This window comes from Rhamphochromis longiceps, linkage group LG2, assembly GCF_057381845.1.
Source record: "Rhamphochromis longiceps isolate RC_006_pf linkage group LG2, R_longiceps_female_GT1.1, whole genome shotgun sequence".
Lineage (NCBI taxonomy): Eukaryota > Metazoa > Chordata > Actinopteri > Cichliformes > Cichlidae > Rhamphochromis > Rhamphochromis longiceps.
The window spans coordinates 15207141-15227328 of NC_140558.1; the positions used below are offsets into that span (position 1 = coordinate 15207141).

Below are 20188 nucleotides of genomic sequence, written 5' to 3' on the forward strand. Positions count from 1 at the left end.
TTATTAGATTGATCAGTATTGCTGAACTATGAAATAAATATATATATATATATATATATATATATATATATATATATATATATATATATATATATATTGCATACAGGTATAACAGAATAGCTTTAGTGTAGTTGTTTTAAACTTGAGTATGAATTTATACAAAATGCAGCAAGATATTTAAAAAACAGTTTTGTTGATTAAAAAACACTATATCGGATTCATATCGGTATCGGCAGATATCCAAATTTATGATATCGGTATCGGACATAAAAAAGTGGTATCGTGTCATCTCTAGTAAATAATTTGCATTTACTGAATATGTACTGACTGAGTACCACTGTTCAAAAGTTGGATAAAGAAGCAAACTAATTTTTGCCTCTTTTTTTTTTATTATTAAAACCACCTTATAGAACAATCACATCAGTTACAATGTAGAATCCATGTCATTTATAGTTTACAAATGACAAAATGTTTACACAAAATCATGAGTGTTTACATTATATCACCCACTACTAACATTACTTTATTTACTGTATATTTTGAAAAAATACAGCAATTTTAACAGCACAAGACTTAAGAATATTTAACAGGAGCAGGTTTCATTTTTCCCAGGTTTTATTATCACACTGTTCACCAAAACGCAGCAAACCTTCACCATCTTATCCAGGAGGGTTACCTCTTCACCCTCACATGGAAGAAGTAATCTGATTGGCATGGTGGTATGTTTGAAGCAGGTCCCTTGTGTAGTGCTGGAACCCAGTCACGATGTTTCATCCATTTCATCGGCTGGTTTACTGCAATAATGCCAAATAATTAGCAAGTCTATAAATAGAAGGTAGTTCTGTAAAATCACTCAGTAGGATGTTTGTTCTAATTTGCTATGAGCTCAGAGCGCACAGAAAATAAAACTAATAGGCTATAAATAGTGATATGAACATATTTAGAACTTACCGGAATGAAAATGTCTGGAGCACCAACAGATATCTGGAGATTGAAGAGAACTGCACGTCAGCTCGTCTCACAGCTGCTATCCAGGCTAGACACCTTCGTTTGGTAACATCCGATACACGAGCTGCCTCATGTTGCTTCCAGGTTGGGAAAGAATGAAAAGATAAACCATTTTCAAGCTTATTCTCTTGCCGGTCGTGTGATTGAACATTGCAGCCGACCACACAGCAAATACGAACCATGGCTGTTGTGTGTGCCTTCGCTCCCTTTTCACTTGTGCTAGACCCCCAAAATGGCAGATCAGGCCAAAATCCTTTCCATGCCCACCCCCGTGACATCACGCTCCAAAGCCCTATACCAAAATCAGAATAACTAGAACAGAGGAAAATAATCATAATAAACACAAAACGTTGACATGAAGACAACATGTAGTATTTAAGTGACCAAGTTGTACTGGGACAAAAGTTATTGAATAGTGTTGAAATAAAATGACAAAATTGTGAAGGATTAAAATATTCCAAGAGCTCAATTTACTTCATCTAAACATGTTTCAATTGCGTTTTCTGAACACAAAATGTAAAGTTTTATTGAATATGAATAAGTTGTGTTGATTTAACTCATTTGTTTAAGTTTCTGCCAAAGCAAGACATTTGTGAGCAACCAATGTCTACTATTGAATCAAGTAGATCCAACATCGCCTTTTTTTCAGTGTGCAGGGCTTAAATCAAAGTGTCTTCAATTTGAACTACAGAAATGTTTCAACTTGCTGTAGACTTGCTGTGTTTTACTTTGGATTGTGGTTTAAGATGGCTGACCTCTTTGTTGCAGTCACTGCTGACCTTTTCAGAGAACTTCCAATTAAAGCCCTTAATAAAACCACAAGGGTCTAAATGAAGGTGTGTGGACAGCCTCACCACCACTATTTTAATCTGAAGGTAAGAAGTCTTCTGTTCTTAGTCTCCAACAGTACTTACATTTGCTTGTCCTGAACCTGCTTGTCATTATTTCTCAGAACTGTTAAGTCAATGTATATTTGTACAATTACATAAGTTTTGTTTGTTTTATCTGACTACTGAAACATATTCCATTTATAGTTATATAATACTGGACATAATGTGTAGACTCTCAGCTTTCATTCACCTGCTTGCTGCTACTACTGCACATTCACCCAGTGTATATACTATATGTAGATATATATAATGTTCTTCCTCTACACCCCCCCAATTTTTGCACATGTCGAGGAGCGTGTCAGGCTACATTTCACTGTGTGTTATACTTGTATAACTATGCATGTGACAAATAAAGAACCTTGAACCTTGAACCTTTAAGGGTATCCACATTCAAATTGGATGAAGGATTTCTGAGTTTCAGCTTCTTTTTGAAGGGACCAAAAGTAATTGGACTCAAAAGCTGTTTCATGCGCAGGTGTTGGGCAATTTCTTCATGAAGTCATTGTCAATTAAGCAGATAAAAGGCCTGGAGTTGATTAGATGTGGGGTGCTTGTATTTGAAAGATTTTGCTGTGAACAGACAACATGCAGTAAAAGGAGCTTTCCAGGTGAATCAAACCATCCTTAAGCTGCGAAAACAGAAAAACCCACCCGAGAAATTGCTTCAGTATTAGGATTTGCAAAATCAAAAGTTTGGTACATCCTGAGAAAGAAAGCAGTGACCAGTAACCCATCAATGAAAAGATACCTGAACGTCAACGAAACACAACAGTGGTGGATGATTACAGAATTATTTCCATGGTGAAGTGAAGCCCCTTCACAACAGCCAACCAAGTGAACAATACTCTTCAGGAGGTAGGCATATCAGTATCCATGTCTACCACACAAAGAAAACTGCATGAAAGTGAATACAAAGGGTTCACTGCAAGGTACAAGCAACTCATAAGCCTCAAGAATAGAAAGGCTAGATTGCTTACTGAAAAACTTCTAAAAACACAAAACACATTCATTGGACTGATGAAACCAAGATCAACCCCTACCAGGATGATGGCAAGAAACAAGTATGGACAAGGCGTGGAACAGCTCATGATCCAAACCATACCACATCATCTGTAAAAGGTGGCAGAGGCAGTAATGGCTTGGGTGTGCATAGGGGATGGGTATCGAAAACCGGTTCTTGTTGAGAACCGGTTCCCACTGTTTCAATTCCTTGGAATCGTTTGCCATTTTTAAAAACGATTCCCTTATCGATTCCAGTCGCCCCGAATGACGTCATCACGTTGCGGAGCGTCTTTTACCCAGTAGGAAACATGGCACCTGAGCGGCACAAACGCTCAAAAGTTTGGTTACACTTTATGAGAAAGGATGACAACAGGGCAACGTGCAATACTTGCAAAGTAGAGATTTCATCAAAGGGAGGAAACACTACGAACATGCAAAAGCATTTGCTCAAAAAACACGCGATTGCTTTCAACGAATGTCGTGTTTTTGATCCGCTCCGGACTAGCGAAGCTCAAACCAGCAGCAGTGTTAGCGTTTCCACGTCGTCTCCCATTAATACTGCAGGTAACTAATCAATTAGCATTGCATATTATGTTAGCGCGATTTACCTTATTACAAAACCTGCTATTACTGTGTGTCGCTTTTAGATAACCATGACGACGAGAGAGACAGACAGAGTCTGTCTGGCTCAGATGCTGGCAGTTCTCGCTGCAGTCTACGGGTGGCTTCTCCTTTCACAGAGGCAGGGAAAAGTAAAATGACACAGGCCAGGATAGACGAATGTCACCGAGCAGTGACTAAGTTTGTTGTAAAAGGCTTGCACCCTTTTGCCACAGTAGATGCCCCCGAGTTTCGGTAAGTGAATGTTTAATTGTAGGCTAAGTCAGGGAATGTCAAAGTTGCATGTTCTCCTCTTACCAGATGTTTCATCCGTTTCCATTTCTCTATCTTTTAGAGAAATGATAAAGACTCTGAACCCTAAGTACAAAGCCCCAAACAGAGACAGTTTAACCAACCACTTGATCCCTGCTTGGTATGCAGTCGAAAAGGCAAATCTGATTTCTCAGCTGAAACATGTGTTGAAGGCAGCCATCACTGCAGATGGATGGACAAGTTTTAGTCAAGATCATTACCTCACAGTAACACTGCATTATGTCAGGAATGGCCAGACTCATGAAAAAGTCCTCAAAACCAAACCAGTGTACCAGGCACAGACAGGGACAGCTGTAGCAGAGGAGATTGATGAGATCTTGGAGGAGTATGGTATCAAAGACAAGGTTGTGGCAGCCACTGTTGATAATGCGGCCAACATGGATGTAGCTGTCAAAAAGCTACAAATTCTCAAGTTTCCATGCTTTGCACACACCCTGAACCTTGGAGCTCAGAAGCTCTACAACTGTCCTGCCATTTCCAACTGGGCGGCAAGAATTCGCTCTGTGATTGTATGGATGAAGAGGTCCCACATGGCAAAAGTGGTCCTGAAGGAGAAGCAAGAGTTGCTCAGTAAGCATAGTAAATATTTTTTAAGATTGCATATATTATAATCATTAGATCATGATCAAATTAAATTTATAAACTAAGATATGTGGGACCATATGGGACCTTACATTAGCATTTAAGTTGTGAACGTGTTACCCCTCAGAGCTGCCCAAGCACATGCTGCTCCTAGATGTAAAGACCAGATGGAACTCTTTGTATTTGATGATGGAGAGATTCTGCGAGCAGTTTCCTGCCATCCAGGCTGCAGCCATCGATCCACGGATAAGAAAGTCCATAGAAAAGGAAAGGTGAGTGGTATTGAAAAATAATGATAATATGGCTTAATTTGGACTCAGGTTTTATTTTGTTTGTTTTATGCAACATATCTGTTGTATTTTTGCTTTGTTGATATTGCAGACTGGCTAAAATGGGCAATGATGACTTAAGAAAAGCAGAGGAGTTTGTGGTACTCATGCGGAAGCACTACACCTCCACACTAGCAGTGTCCAGTGACAAAAGTCCGACCTGTGGTGAGATTTTGCCCATCCTGCAAAAGCTACAGCAACACTACACCGTACAGGAAGATGACTCTGCCTTCACAAGGAGCATAAAGGACAACATTTGGAAAGATCTTTCCAAACGATACCAGGTACAATTGATGATTTATTTATTTATCATAAATAAAATAACAGTTATAAATACTGAAGGATTGTCATGATGTCACATTTTCCTCCCTCTTAAAAATTTAAGGACGCTGATATCAAGAGCTTCCTGGAGGAGGCCACCATCTTGGACCCCCGATTTAAATCCAAAGTGGATAAGGATGAAGTCTGGCACAGGATCAGGGAAGCAGCAATTGCAGCAAAGACAGAGGCAGGAGCAGATGAGGTATTTCAATATGATGGTGTCTTTCACTGTAGCACATTTCCATTGTGAGAGTGAGACCTTTCATCTATGGATCTGTGGTACTTAGTTTGATTTGTTTGTTTATTTGTCACTTTCTACTCAAGCACCTGGAGCAAGGAGACACACAGGGAGAGTTGTTCGAAGATGAGGATGAAGAAGACTATGTAAGTTTAGTTCATTGTGATGATAATTTAAATGTCATGGATTGTTCATGTTTTGCTTAATTTTTTTATCATGTCCATTTAATTTCAGGCACCACCAGTAAAGCAAAAAAAAAAAAAACGGCCTTGGAGGAACTCTTTGAAGAAGAGGACAATGAGCTGCAGTCATTCCAACAACGGCAGCCCGTTCTTTCCCTGGCCCAGAGAGTGGATCAGGAGATCCAGCTGTATAGAAGCCTAACCCCCATCCCCTGCAAGGATAACACCGCCCTATGGTGGTGGAGCAAGAGAGAGACTCTGCCCCTGCTGTCAGCACTGGCTGAAAGGTTTCTGTGTGTGCAGGCATCCTCCACCCCATCTGAGAGGGTGTTCTCCACAGCTGGAGAGACCATAAGTCCAGAAAGATCACGTATCCTTCCTGAAAAAGCAGATATGCTTATAGTTCTGCAAAAGAATTTTTAATTCTCCATAGTTGATGGATGCAGAATTGCACAGTGCACAGTTCCATTGGACTTGAGTTGATTGTATTTTTTGCTGGCTGATATAGTTTTATTTTTGAATGCCCAGCTCATATATATACTTTTAAAAAGGAGAGTGTGAATGTTACTGGAGTTTCTTGTGTAATTGCCACTGAATAATTTATTTTATACTTTGTTATTGCTGTAACAGAATATTTATTTTATTATTATTTTACATTTACAACTTTTTTTTTTTTTCTGGGTTCTTGTGGCACCCCATCGAGGAGCAGTAGGCTGTGGATTGCTTAAGATCTCACTCTTGGATTTGTAAGGTCATGCTACTTCTACATTTCTGTCTTGTTCAAAGATAAGATATAAAACAAAGTTCAAAGCTAATCGACCTGTGTGTTCTCCTCTTTTTAAAAATAAGAATCGATAAGAGAATCGATAAAGAATCAAATCGTTAAACAGAATCGATAATGGAATCGGAATCGTTAAAATCTTATCAATACCCATCCCTAGGTGTGCATGTCTCCCAGCAGCACTGGGACACTACTGTTTTGATGTGACACAGGACAGAAGCAGGAATTTGAGGTGTTCAGAGATATACTGTCTGCTCAAATCCAGCCTAATGCCTAACCCAGGAGTTCATTAAAGCAATGAAGTGGAGCCAAGTCAGTCACCTGATCTTAACCCAGTTGAGTATGCACTTCATTTGTTGAAGACTAAACTTCGGACAGAAAGGCCACAAACAAACAGCATCTGAAAGCTGCTGCAGTAAAGGCCTGGCAGAGAATTAAAAAGGAGAAAACCCAACATCTGCTGGCAATGACAGCCTTAGATCTTGAACTCATGGGCATCATCAAAGAGTTTTCAACAAAGTATTAGAAATGAACATTTTATTTTCAGTTATTTAATTTGTCCAATTGCTTTTGAGACACTGAAATGAAGGGACTGTGTTAAAAATGTTCCTCACATTTTTATGCAATCTTTTTGTTCGACCCATTGAATTAAAGCTAAAAGTCAAGATTTTAACTGCACCTGCCTGGGCACTGTTCACAGTGCTTACTTCTTGAACCAAGCCTCACTTAAAAGTCGCCTTGAGGCGACTTTTGTTGTGATTTGGCGCTATATAAATAAAATTGAATTGAATTGAATTAACTCCTCGCTCAAGCTGCTCCTCAGATCATTGCATTCACCACTCCATGAGGCCTGTTACCACTGATTTTCAGTCCAGTTCCTATGAAGTTTGGTATATCTCAGTCTTTTCTGCCTGTTTACTTTTCCTATGAATGGTTTCTTGGCAGCCACACTTCCACTGAGACCTTTTGTGATGAGGCTTGATAGAAAAGTGGCCGGATTAACTGAAGGGCCGGCATACCCCTTTGGCGCCATCTGCAAGGCCGGAGCTGAACAACACCCTGATAACGACTGTGTTTAGTCTGTTCCTTCCCATTCCATGCAAGGCCACCTGGGTTGGCTGGAAGACTGTTTACTTAGCCTGGCAGGGCAAAGGACACTGTCTCAGCTGAACTATGGACACGCACACACATACATATACTGATACTGATAAGCACTCACCGACGCATCACCCTCCCTACCCTGGATCCAACGCCACCTCCAACGCTTACCTCCCCTCTGATGTGGACATCGGGTCAGTTGGAGCCGCAGTCGAAAGATTGCAGCGGTCCCAGATCAGATGTACACACTGGAACTCTTTCCCATGTTGCTTGTCTTTGTTTATTGTGCTATGGTGTGTTGATATCTGTGCATTCCTGTATTATCCTTTTGTGTCACACATTTCGATGTTTTTTCAGAATCAGAATCAGAATCAGAATACTTTATTGATCCCTCGGGGAAATTATTTTTTGTTACAGTGCTCCATTATAAACCAACATTAAGACAAGACAGACAATATGCTAACTAAGAATAGTACAATATATACATATATATATACATACATACATAAGTCACTCATAAATAAATAGCTGGAAAAGAAACATGTGTAGTTTTTCCTCACTACCTAGCCTGACCTGTCTCCCCAATGTGATGTTTGTGTATTGTATGTACGGTCGGCAAGGTCTGTCATCTCGGTTGTGGGCAAAAGACCTGCAACTGACAAATAAAGGCTTTCTCATCTCATCTCATCATCTCATCTCTCGGGTCCTGGGTCTAGATTTTTTTTTCTATTGCTTCATGACATGAAGTAGATATTGTAGATATTTTTAAGTCCACCTCTGTGGCTTAAGTCAAATTGTTGAATACCAACAAATATGTCCATCCATTCAGTCATTCATTAGCTTATTCATAGCTTAAGCAATGTGTCCTAACATTTTATGATGCTTATGGTTATCATCAATCTTTCAAACCTATTCTGACTTTAAAAGAGCCTTTTCAAAAGTACGATATAATGTGCAATAGGGTAATCAGGCAGGAACTGAACACTTTCTAACTTGGCTTAGAATCCCCATACATTTAAGATTTCAGATAACAATAATGACTAACATAATCATCCAAGTTATATTTACATTGAAATGACAATGTGGAAGAATATATATATTGAACGTAATGTAGCTGAAATTGTGATAAAGAACTTTTTTATAGCTATATTGTATTTTTTACCAATGAATAAAGTCAGGAAAGTCACCATACAGAAGAAGAAATAGAAAAATCAGTTAACTTGGTCTACATTTCAAATATTTTATAATAATTTCTCAAATGAAACTAATGACAACAGCAATATAATAATAATTTGATAATTAAAATAGTTAAAAAAAAAGTTATTTAAAGATATGCGAAGGAGTATCTGTGCATTAAAAACAGAATGAATGTGTGCACCTGTCTGATGTGTGCCTGTAAGAATCTGTCTCTCTCTCTTTGTTGTGTTCCTAATCTTCTGAGTCAGAGCCAAAGACCATGGCTCAGGAGGGAATGTTGAACCTTCAATCCATGTATCTTGATGTTAAACTTAAAATTTAACACTATGATTGTGTCAAATATTTGTACCAGGTTAAAACCATTTGAACCAAAAAACCCTTTCACACTATCTTCCATGTGCAAACTTGCTGCATTGCTCTTGTTGAAGTAGCTACTAATCCTAACTGAAAACTATTCATTTGGTTAGTGGTGTTGACTCTGGTAACCAGGAATCATCAGCAGGCTCTCACTTTGCTACAATTAGATGTTTGAGTGTGTTCACTACTGAGCACACAGTGGAGAGTTTGAAGAGGTGAACGTGCAGAGCAGACTTCTGTCTCTGGGGTGAAAGGAGCAGCCTCCTCACCTCAGAGCAGGTGCCCAGAGGTGAGAGCAGAAAGAAAGGAAAAACAAACAATTATCTGTGGTTTGGTGACCTGAAGTGGGAGGTGGTACACTTAGTGTCAAGTAAGAGATGCAGAAAATATTGTTTAGCTCTCAGAGGTTTACTTTACAACACACTACGCTTTTTGTGTCTTACATCATATCCAGGTCCAAATCCTCTTTCACTTCTCAAAAGGAAAGAAACTTTAAGGCACCATGAGAGAATAAAATCAGCCCAGATAATCCAAATTATTTAAGCATGAATTAATTAATCAGTGTTAAAGTCAGGCATGTAAATGACAACGTATGAGATTTAGCATAGTTAGAGGTTAGTAGTTTGTTAGCTATAGTTCATATATAAAGATATTTAACCATGTTCTGATATATTAAAAAAAATATAGCACTGCTACAAGTTTTGTGTTTAAACAAAGACAAAAATAAATACCAGCAAGGTTTTAAATACTTGTAAGGTTTTAAAAATTGAGCTTGAAGATGTGCTACACATAAAGAAATGTGCTGTTCTTTGGCTTCCTGTGTCTCTCTAGCTTTTTCTTAGCACTCTTTATGTCTAATACAATATTCAGGAGACTAAAAGCAGTAGGTCCTTTTCAGGACTCACAAGGTCATGGTGGCAAAAATGGAAACTGGAAACAGGGTTGCTATGTTTTTACTTAACTTAATTCTACGCCAGTAAATCAAGATGTCAAACTTAATCTGACCAATGAAAGTTAAGAATCTGATATTTTAACACTTTTCTTTCAACGACCCCTAACCAAGTACACTCCTGCTGCTGGCTTTGGGGGGAAGATGAATGAAAATGATTCTCAGTCAAAGTAAGAGTCACCCTGAGGTCAAGAAAGGCAGACGAAAATTGAGAAAGAAGCACAATGACAGCAAGGGAGGAGGGAGAGGGAAGACACTGAGAGACAGAGACTGTGATATAAACAAAGAGGTGGAGAGAGAGAGGGAGAGGTTTAAAGGATGAACAGATTGCTTTTAGGTGTGTGTGAGAGCCCAAGTGTTGTGCACTCATCTATCAGCCAGTGAGAATTTACAGTGAGTCAAGTCAAGGAGATCACATGCTCGACGCCACCTACAGATAATTAATAATAATAGCAATAGCATGGATAAACAGAAAGCATATGACTGCAATGTCTCTTTATTATCAACCCCTCAAAAAAAGTTATCATTGAATTTTAGAACTTTCCTGACAAAGACCATAAGGAAGGGGTCGCATCTCACCTGGTTTTGGCATTGATTTAACATTCACAACCAGCCCAAGCGCTTTTAATATACCAATGTGAAAAGTCTCCTCAGGTCCTTTTGGCTTTTAGCTCTACAAGACAAAGGCAATCTCAGGTGAGGCAGCTTTTAGCACTTGCACTCCAAGCTGTTAAACCAGACTGCCTGGGGATGTGTGAATTTGAAAATGTCACAGTTATTAAATGTACGCCTAAAACCAACCTCCACTTGGCATTTACGTTTGTATGTTTCAAGAGTATAAGAACTTTATGAATCTGTACAATAAGTGATTAACAAGGTGTTTTCTCTAAGAACAAAGACTGTGTGAAAACCTTTCAGGGAAGCTGTCAGTTTGCCTTCATGATCTGACAGTGCTCAACTGAAGAAATATAAATCTCTCAAAAGGTTACTGTGTTTCAAAGTGCCCACTTATCAGTCACTAATCAATATTTTTTATTCTTGTAGGAATCATATTCACATGGGACAACTTTTGCAATACCATAATACATTTAAGGGAAATTTAAATGCTCGCCAGAATTTTTACACAAATCAACAGCCCTCATATGAGAGTAAAGGGAGCTGGAACTACAAGGCTAAAAAAATCAAGTCAACAAGGATGTCTGGGATTAAATAACGATTCTTATTAAAGAATTAGACATTTCTCAAACAGACAAAGAGATGAACCATCAGTAGAGACCACTCACAAAAAGCATTGTATTACACATTTCTTATATTACTTAATTATTTTATGAAATGATAAATCCATTTTACCTGCAATACTCATTGGCAACTCTAAAACAGAAGCTCTGCTGTGCAAAAGCAGCTTGACTGATCACCAGCCTGAACACAGGAACTGCCTGTGGTGCTACACAAGAGCAAAACAATGCAGTGCTGTAACAGAAGTGATCAGAGGGTGCCCCAAATTCCTAGCTGAACTGTCACTGCTGTGATTGATGAAGTCACTCTGACCTTATGCTGCCTTCTCAAAGCTCCGCTTCCCCCCCTAGCTGTGGGCAACTTCCACTCTGCCTTTTGCTGTCTCTTAGCTACTCTCTTTGACTCCCTTCTCTCTTCCTCTGGCTGTGGGGAGACATTTTTCTTTGGTGTCACTTCAGTTTTCTCTCTTGCTCCAGCTAGGGGTGTTGCCACTCCCTCAACTCATCTAATCTCCTCTCTCATATGGGTAGAGGGTGACATCTCCTCTCTCATGTGATGGCATTGCATATCTTTGTGCTAATTCATCATGCCTCCGACAATCCTTCCACATACACTGTCAACACTGAGTCACCAGAGATCATGACCCACAGGATCAAAGAGCACAGAACACAGGATTGCCACCAGGATACATACAAGCCCTACTCTAAAAAAGTTGGGACATTGTGCAAAATGTAAATAACTGCAACAGATTCAGACCAGAAAATGCATATAGGGTGCTATGAAGCAGAAAATGCAATGTAAGAAAAGTAAAGAACACCAAGAACAAAGTTTATAAGATTGACCTAGTTGCAGATAAGCAGATGTGGAATAGCAAGAAGGTAAATGATAAAGTACTTCCTTTACTTACAGACAGGTGACAGAAATGATGGTTTGTTCAAAACACCGATGAAAGCACACAAACTCTTTCACATTTACCACTAACACAGATGATGACTCATAAATCGAGACTGAGAAGCTTTTTCTTTTTGTAGAGCCACTTAACATTAATGAGGTCATTGTCATGTTCTGTTAATCTTCAGTGAGAACAGATTTTCCATCTCTTCAAGTGTCATGTTAAAGCCTTGTCACTCAAAGTCAACAAGAGCACTGCAGTCAGCATATCCGTCAGCTTAGTAAAGTCACTTTTATGTGCATTTGCTCAGGGCCATTAACAGACACTAGTGGTGAGTTTGAATGCTTAAACCCATTTACAGGAAATTATGAATGCATTGGAGTCAGCTATTATTCAGCGCATACCACAGGTTGTAGATGTACACTCCAGGCAGTCTTTCAGTTTATGCAGAAAAAGTTACTAGGACTTCTAACTTTCTTTAGATAGGTGGTTCATCACAGTGCTTTTTGCCAAGTTTTAGGATAAATGCTTTGTAAACTGTCACAAAAATGGTGGTGCACAAACAACAGAATACATTTAGACTAACTTTTAGAATTCAAACATACTGATTGCTAAGCTGATAGTTTAGCAAGCTGACAGATTGATAGTCAACTGCTTCATCTGAAGATGGTCAATTCTGCCCCCAAAAGAACAACATTGGAGCAACCATAAAAGAAAAAGGAGTCAAAAAACTTTGGCCACGTCTGGGGGCCAGCTCATGGAGCCCAGAGACCACCGTCATCTATTCACACTACCTGCACTTGGGTCTGTAGAGGTACGGTATGTATTTTTGTGTGTTTTGTTGCGGTCAAACAGAACTTGGCAGTCCACACCTGGTTGCCAAAACTGGTTTCCATGATCCACCAAAGTGATTCAAGTTTTCTAGTCCTACCTTCTCAAATATGAAACATGTTGGTGACTATATACAAAAATACAATAGGAAAGCAGGAAACTAGCAAATACAAATATTTAAAAACAGAGACAGACAACAAGGAGTCCTGGAAAACAAGCACCTGAAATGGGTTATTGTCATATCGTAGAGAGATTTAGTTACATTTCGATAGAGCTTTGCTGGCTGCTGCCCTGTTTCCCATACTTAAAGCTAAGCAAGGCTAGCTGAATGCTAGGTACATATGTATATGCCAGGGACAATCTTCACATCTAATTAAGAAAGCCCACAATGTAAAACCGTATCTTTAAATGATTTGGAAGAAATCTAAAGAACTTTCAAGCTTCAGCGTTTTGTCATAGTACTGTTTCTGAATATGTGACACTGTGTGCTCAGTCTGACATCATACTCTCAAGAGTGCTAGTTTTCAATCATTTCAGATATGACTGGTAATTAATCATCTCTTTATTTGATATATTAGAGTCACAGCTGAAAGAATTATACTCTTTTAGCCTGTATTTAACTAAAGATGGCCTTTCTCTGTGTGATATCTATTTCTTTCTTTCACCCTCTCCCATTATGTCTCTAACTCTGGCACCCAATGAGAACAATGTCCTTTCTTGCTCTCTGCTGGGAGATTAACAAAAGCATTTAAGGCATATTTCATGACTGCAATCAGGCATTGGCTCTTCCCCTTCCACTCTTTGATTTTCTCCACTATCTTTTTGCTCAGAAAATTGAAACTAAATTATGGCCAGTGTTAGAGGATCCAGCCTCTTGGTGTCATTTCAGACTTTCCTCCAGTGGCTTTGTCATCACAGTGGGGTAAGCTGTTATTAACCCAAACGATGTGGATTATAATTTAGTAAACTGATTTGAATGACAAGAGACAATGAAAGTTGTCATTTAATACATAACGGTTTCAGATAGAGAACATATACTGAGTGCGCCATTCTGAAAGTGTGATGGCAATGTGGAGAGACTTTAATTAAACCCATCATAATAGCGCAGTTTCAGCCCAAATTTGAGCTCTGCTTTGGTTCACTGCTTACCATTTCCAAATGCCTTAACTTTGAAAAGGTGAACTTGAAGTAAAAGATGATGTGAGACATTGTTCTTTGGTTCCTGCACTCGGTAAAATAAAACCGTTTTACTGATGAAACTGGATCAGTTTGTTGGCCCAATAGCTTTTTGGTTGGGTTTTTGCCTTCAAAATGACTCATATGAGCCATATGAGTGTCTCATAATTAGTTTTTATGAAGTTTGTCCACAGCGCAGAATCCACATTAAAACCAAATTTCAAGTTGTTTATATTTTTTATTATTGGTGGGGTTTTATTTTTCTTGACTTGTTTTTTGATCTGTGCGACCTCATTTAAAAAAAGCCCTTGAAATGCTTCTGCCAATGGTCAAAACAAAAAAAGGAAAATGAAAATTTGACATTTATACCAAAGTTTGATTGGATAGTTTGAGGAGATTTCACAGATTTACAACATCTATGTTTCACAGTCATCCAAATTTCAATTCACACACAAAGTTTTCATTGTTTGCTTTTATCAGAACACCAAAATTCACAATGTCATGCAAAAATAAAGACTTGTGAAAATGTTCCTTTGGAGTTCAGTGAAAAATTTACTTCAAGATCAACATAAACTTCAAGATTCAGAGTCATATAAACACATTTACAAATAGGCCTTGTGATAATAACACTATGTCTGTGAAGGTTCACAGTCATCCAGGTCATCATAGTCTAAGGAGTCTTGATGCATTCTCAATCATCCAGGTAAGTAAATCTCCAAAAGTTGATTCTGTTCATCAGGACTGAACATGCTACATCCAGATTAACAGAATCAACTTTTGGAGAATAGTCTAAGGAGCTCGGAAAGAAAAGCGTCTGGACTTCCTTAAGTTTCCTTGAAGAAGTTTCCCCTCTCATCCAAGAAACTTCTTCAGTTCTAAGAGCAAATGGTGGAGAGTCCCAAATTTTTAAGCCCTATGGGAGTGTCCCCAAGAAGGTCATGGACCCCCTATTGATCCTAATCACACAAGCCAAGGTGTGAAAACTGGTGTAGGTCACCATCAGCCAAGGTTTTGGGTGAACCCATTGTGACACCTATCCCCACCCTATCATGTGATTTCCTGAGGTCAGATGGCCAAGGATGTGAGTGGGCGTTAAAGCATCTGGGAAGGGATCTCAAAACTGGATTATAGATGGCAGACAGTTGGTGTCGTAAACCACCGCCTCTGTTCAAAGATGGTCATTCACAGTGGACTTCTTTCACTCCTCTTTGCAAACCTGTGTGCAGACAATATGCTAATACTGAGTGACAATAAAAAAAACAGTATATGCTGACTCAACCTAGGAGCCAGGGCCTGATCTTCAACAGGCCTAAGACAACGATGAGCAGTCAGGCTGGTAGAATTGTAGCTTCCATTGTTACCCCCACCTATTTCTATAGAAGAATCTCTGTGACTCTGTGAAGTGCTCTTTAGGCTTGTTTTTAACTTTGCTGTTGGTTTTATGTTAATACTTAAAAAGTCAAAGAAAGCTCTTGTGTGTCCTCATTAGAATAGGAGCGGCAACTGTAGCACAAGGAAACAAGGAAAACAAAATATGAGGTTATATTTTCCTCCAAACATTCTGCATCTTACCACATGGTTCAAATTTGGGTTTAGAAAATGGGATGAAACTCATTCTTGGTGTCAGTGTTATGAGGTCTTTAAATGTTTACACCCAGTGAAATGCTATAAATGCTATAATCTTGAATGTTGATTATAAGTCATACTGTGTGACAGACTTTAACAAATTTGGGCACATCAAAGCATCTGCAGTCTGGGAGGTGACAGAATGTATTCACAACATTGATGACAGAATTGAAGGGTTTTTTAGCTTTACATTAGTCATTTCACGCTTCACAGGTTTATAAAATGAATAGATCTACGGATGATTAAGTTATGTCAACAAGAAAAAAAGATGATAGGACATAAGAAAAATATAACAGCATAAAAATGGCCAATCAAGAGGTCAAAAAGATATCTCAGATGTCCAGAGGTATTTGTTCCAGTTGTCAGACTCTGAGCAGGCAGCAGTGTTGCTACCGTTGCCACTGGGGCCTTAAGCTTTGTTGGATGCTGTGTCTTCCTTTTTGATCTGGTGGATAAAGCCTTTGCTCTTTGTGTCTCTGTTTCGCTGTCCCCAGCTGTGCAGCATGTAGTCAGGTAGTTTTGCAACACAAGAGCCTTTGAAATGTAAATCACAGCTGTGTATGCGCGGATTTGTGTGCATTTAGGTAAGAGAAAGAATTTTAAAAGCTTTGGGTGAAAATGTAGCTGGTGTACCAACAGAGCCAGACTAGAAGTAAAATCCACAGGGGCTCCCTTTCTTGGGAGCCTCCGGTCTTTTGTATAATTTCAATAAACATGTTTAATATTCATTCAGCACCATTATACTTGATCCTATTTATCCTCAAAACATGGGGATGTTGCTGTTATTGTGTTGTATTTTACTTTCAGCAAAGGGGCGGTGCCTTGCCCTGCTTGCCCAAGCAGTGCTAAACTTGGCTAAACAATGTGAATTTTTCCCAAGCTGCTACTATTATGCATTCTCAGTGAAGGTTAACTGGGATATAAGAAGGTGTTTTCCCCATATGACAGGTTTTTCTTTGATCTTTAGCATTATATTATTTATCCAGTTGTGTATCTGGATAATTTCGTGGCAGAAGCTTTGTAAAACTGTTTTATAGCTGTGTTGTGCTTCAAAAAGCCTCAACAAAGTGGGATGTACAGTATGCATTCCCCAGTCTAATTAATCACATTCTTCAACTGGAGACAAGGAGCTTTTATGCTTATTTCCAACTCCATTTCTTAATTTATGAACTAAACATCAAAAAATTATAAAAAGATATGAAAATTAAATCAAAGATCTAAATGTGAATAAAGATATTTTTTGTTGAAAATAACTAAATGACTGAACTACAGTGAGCATGTAGTGATCACTGGTTGTGGGGGAAACATGAGTATTCCCTGACTGGTGAGTGGTTGTTGTAGGTAGCTGGCGGCTGCTGTGAAATCATTTCCTAAAGCCCCAGTTACGCAGGCATAGTAACTGGTCCCTGACCACCTGCTGGCACTGGTAAAACATTTGAAATGAATTGTACCAATGAGCCTGTACAGGGAGTGCAGAATTATTAGGCAAATGAGTATTTTGTCCACATAATCCTCTTCATGCATGTTGTCTTACTCCAAGCTGTATAGGCTCGAAAGCCTACTACCAATTAAGCATATTAGGTGATGTGCAACTCTGTAATGAGAAGGGGTGTGGTCTAATGACATCAACACCCTATATCAGGTGTGCATAATTATTAGGCAACGTCCTTTCCTTTGGCAAAATGGGTCAAAAGAAGGACTTGACAGGCTCAGAAAAGTCAAAAATAGTGAGATATCTTGCAGAGGGATGCAGCAGTCTCAAAATTGCAAAGCTTCTGAAGCGTGATCATCGAACAATCAAGCGTTTCATTCAAAATAGTCAACAGGGTCGCAAGAAGTGTGTGGAAAAACCAAGGCGCAAAATAACTGCCCATGAACTGAGAAAAGTCAAGCGTGCAGCTGCCAAGATGCCACTTGCCACCAGTTTGGCCATATTTCAGAGCTGCAACATCACTGGAGTGCCCAAAAGCACAAGGTGTGCAATACTCAGAGACATGGCCAAGGTAAGAAAGGCTGAAAGACGACCACCACTGAACAAGACACACAAGCTGAAACGTCAAGACTGGGCCAAGAAATATCTCAAGACTGATTCTTCTAAGGTTTTATGGACTGATGAAATGAGAGTGAGTCTTGATGGGCCAGATGGATGGGCCCGTGGCTGGATTGGTAAAGGGCAGAGAGCTCCAGTCCGACTCAGACGCCAGCAAGGTGGAGGTGGAGTACTGGTTTGGGCTGGTATCATCAAAGATGAGCTTGTGGGGCCTTTTCGGGTTGAGGATGGAGTCAAGCTCAACTCCCAGTCCTACTGCCAGTTTCTGGAAGACACCTTCTTCAAGCAGTGGTACAGGAAGAAGTCTGCATCCTTCAAGAAAAACATGATTTTCATGCAGGACAATGCTCCATCACACGCGTCCAAGTACTCCACAGCGTGGCTGGCAAGAAAGGGTATAAAAGAAGAAAAACTAATGACGTGGCCTCCTTGTTCACCTGATCTGAACCCCATTGAGAACCTGTGGTCCATCATCAAATGTGAGATTTACAAGGAGGGAAAACAGTACACCACTCTGAACAGTGTCTGGGAGGCTGTGGTTGCTGCTGCACGCAATGTTGATGGTGAACAGATCCAAACACTGACAGAATCCATGGATGGCAGGCTTTTGAGTGTCCTTGCAAAGAAAGGTGGCTATATTGGTCGCTGATTTGTTTTTGTTTTGTTTTTGAATGTCAGAAATGTATATTTGTGAATGTGGAGATGTTATATTGGTTTCACTGGTAAAAATAAATAATTGAAATGGGTATATATTTGTTTTTTGTTAAGTTGCCTAATAATTATGCACAGTAATAGTCACCTGCACACACAGATATCCCCCTAAAATAGCTAAAACTAAAAACAAACTAAAAACTACTTCCAAAAACATTCAGCTTTGATATTAATGAGTTTTTTGGGTTCATTGAGAACATGGTTGTTGTTAAATAATAAAATTATTCCTCAAAAATACAACTTGCCTAATAATTCTGCACTCCCTGTATAGTTCAAATACAGGGTCCTTGTATATATACTTCTTTCTCCCCTTTTTTTTTTCTTTTTTAAGCAACCAATTGAGCATTTAGAGCAGCTTAAAGCCTGGCTTTTTTTTTTTTTTTTTTTTGGACACTTAAACTTGTTTAATACGAGCATCCATAGTTGTAACAGTACATAAAATCACACAAATATTCAGTGTTGGGAAGGTTACTTTTAAAATGTATTCCACTACAGATTACAGAATACATGCCCCAAAATGTATTTTGTAAAGTATTCCTTTACGTTACTCAATGAGAGTAACGTATTCTGAATACTATGGATTACTTAATATATTAAGTGTACAGTTGAGTCTTAACAGCTTACTTTTCCACTCTCCTTTTTCTCCCTCCTCATGCTCACATAATGGGTACGGCAGTCCATTCTCGCTGCAGCACGGACTACACTGCCCATGAGGCTACATTCTTTAGGGCTATGCCTGTAGCATTCTGTCTATTGCCTTCATATTAAATCATTTTTAAAAATGCAATAGGCAAGGCAAGGCAAGTTTATTTGTATAGCACAATTCAACAACAAGGTGATTCAAAGTGCTTAACAGAGACATTAAAAAACAAAAACAAATAAAAAGCATGATTTAAAATTGATTAAAAAAACAGTAGGTAAGATCAGAACAGTAGATAAAATCAGTAGTTAAAATGTAAGTTTTGAAATTTAAGCTTAAAAGTGTGGATTGGGGGGGGCGTGGTTAGCAAGCAATGGCGTAAGACGTTTCTTGGAAGAGCTCCGCACTAGCCTATAATTTTTTACTCATATCCATCTGTTTTTTGACATCTTTCTGTTGATTCCTGACGTTTGTATATATTTTATAACAATGACGAAACCTAAAGCTTCAAAAGCCCGTGAAAAGACTGAGAAAATCGGAGAAGATGAAGGTGAGCCAGCGAGTGTGGCTAACGAGCACGTGCTAGCTGAGGAGCCAAGTGCAATTAGCCCCGTGACTTCCCAAGTAGCTAACCCGACGTCAGCCGACATAATGAGTGCAATTGCTAGATTGGAGACTTCGGTTGATAGCAAATCATCTGCTATTTCAGCCACGATGAACGCTGTGGAGGCCACTCTTTCCACAGTAACTGGGAGGATACATGATATTGAGGAAGCTGTAAATGGGCATGACGAGAGGATTGCCGTTTTAGAGGCGCTCTGCGACTCGCTCCAGAAAGGACACGATTTACGTCTCAAAAAATTGGATGACCTCGAGTCACGGTCAAGACGACAGAACATCAGGATCCTTGGAGTTGCGAAGGGGACAGAGAAAGGAAACCCACTGGACTTTGCTTCTGAGCTTATTCCTAAGCTCCTGGGGAGTGAGAACTTCACGGGCAGGGTCGTGGTGGATAGAGCACACCGTGCCCTGGGCCCCAAGCCAGCTGACGGGGACCGGCCTCGTCCTTTAATTGTAAAGCTGCACTACTATCAAACCCACTAGCATATCCTGATGCTGGCAGCACAAAAAGCTCTGCTGCAGTATGACAGGGCGAAAG

The 20188-nt window shown here is 39.3% G+C and overlaps 1 protein-coding gene across 1 annotated transcript; it reads left to right on the forward strand.

The window, feature by feature from the left end:
- Positions 1-3859: 3859 nt before the first annotated feature.
- LOC146677078 (E3 SUMO-protein ligase ZBED1-like) lies at positions 3860-5687 on the forward strand. Its single transcript, XM_085383124.1, has 6 exons — positions 3860-4403; positions 4543-4687; positions 4797-5028; positions 5130-5267; positions 5390-5449; positions 5538-5687. The coding sequence occupies exons 1-6, from the start codon at positions 3860-3862 to the stop codon at positions 5685-5687; spliced, it is 1269 nt and encodes a 422-aa protein (XP_085239250.1).
- Positions 5688-20188: the final 14501 nt, after the last annotated feature.